At 38.3% G+C, this 1,183-nt stretch overlaps 1 protein-coding gene across 1 annotated transcript in view; it reads left to right on the forward strand.

The window, feature by feature from the left end:
• Positions 1–1,183, forward strand: part of LOC105821278 — a 99,260-nt gene that overhangs the window by 63,681 nt on the left and 34,396 nt on the right. The window contains 1 exon segment of the mRNA XM_012657961.1: positions 779–985. Within this exon segment, the coding sequence (XP_012513415.1) occupies positions 779–985 (207 nt within the window).

Here is a 1,183-nt window from a genome sequence, read left to right on the forward strand (position 1 = left end):
TTAATAAAATCATTTTTATAAAATGGAAAAGTAGATACACTGGGGCAATATGTGTTATGGGCCCTGCTCCTATTCTGTCTGGGAGAGTGTATTGAGGAAACCAGGAGCAGAGAAATTCAAAAGAAAGGGAATGACCAACAGTGCCAAAAGCTCTGGAACATAAAATGATTAAATTTATCATAGGTAGACAGTATAGGGGCAGGGTCCATAAAACATATTGCTTCAATATATCCACCTTGTCATGTAATAAAAAGGGTTGTACTAACCCCATTTAGCAGTGAGGAAAATGAAGCTAAAAAATTTCAAGTAATTTTACCAAGATCAAACATCTATTTATTGACAGATCCAGGGTTTGAATTCAGTCCCATCTGGTTACAAAGCTCTTAATCTTCCCACAACATCATCCAGTAGCTTCACAAAAACATGAGCTCAACATTAAAGTTCCATTTTACAAACTTAAATTTCTTGGTCCAGCTATCCCTTCTTGCATAATAAAGAAACTTGGATGGTATTTGTACTGTATGTCATCTTTTACCTGTAACAACTGTGAATTGGCTATATTTTCTGACACAAGGACCAAGGACAATAATTTGCCAGCCTTCACATTTTTCTTAAGCCAGTTTGAGTTTCTCTTTATAAATCTTCAGAGGAAACTTGCCAGCACTGCTTATTTTCAAACATGCATTTTCATATTCATTTTGTTGTCAATGTTGCATCACTGAAAACTTTGGAAGGACCAATAAAAAGAGCCTTCTTGTACATTTACTTTTCCCAACAGAATATGCTTAAGGAGCTTCCTAAAGCCGTGTCAAGTATGTTCCAGACTGAACAGGAGGATATAGAATGGGGAGCCCTAGAAGCAGAAAGCACAGTATTGAAACCTCAGGAAATTTCGGAAGTTCAGCCAGCAGTGGAATCAAGTAAACCTTTGGAAGATGGACAGCCCAAAAATGATGCAAAAGCTGCCAAGCATGCGCCTTTAAAGGTAAAAAAAAACTGTTTATGTTGGACACAGAGTTATGAGAGTTGAGGATGTGCAGGTGTGAAGAAATGGTCCAGGCAAGGATCAAAGTGGGGGGGTGGGGGGTTCACCCTGAAAAGGGGGCCTCAGAAGTGCAAATTGTCCATTTAGGAAAAGAGAATATATGCTTTATGAGGACTTTTAGTCTCAACCCTAATTGCA

This window comes from Propithecus coquereli, unplaced genomic scaffold (genome assembly GCF_000956105.1).
Source record: "Propithecus coquereli isolate 6110/MARCELLA unplaced genomic scaffold, Pcoq_1.0 Scaffold116, whole genome shotgun sequence".
NCBI lineage: Eukaryota > Metazoa > Chordata > Mammalia > Primates > Indriidae > Propithecus > Propithecus coquereli.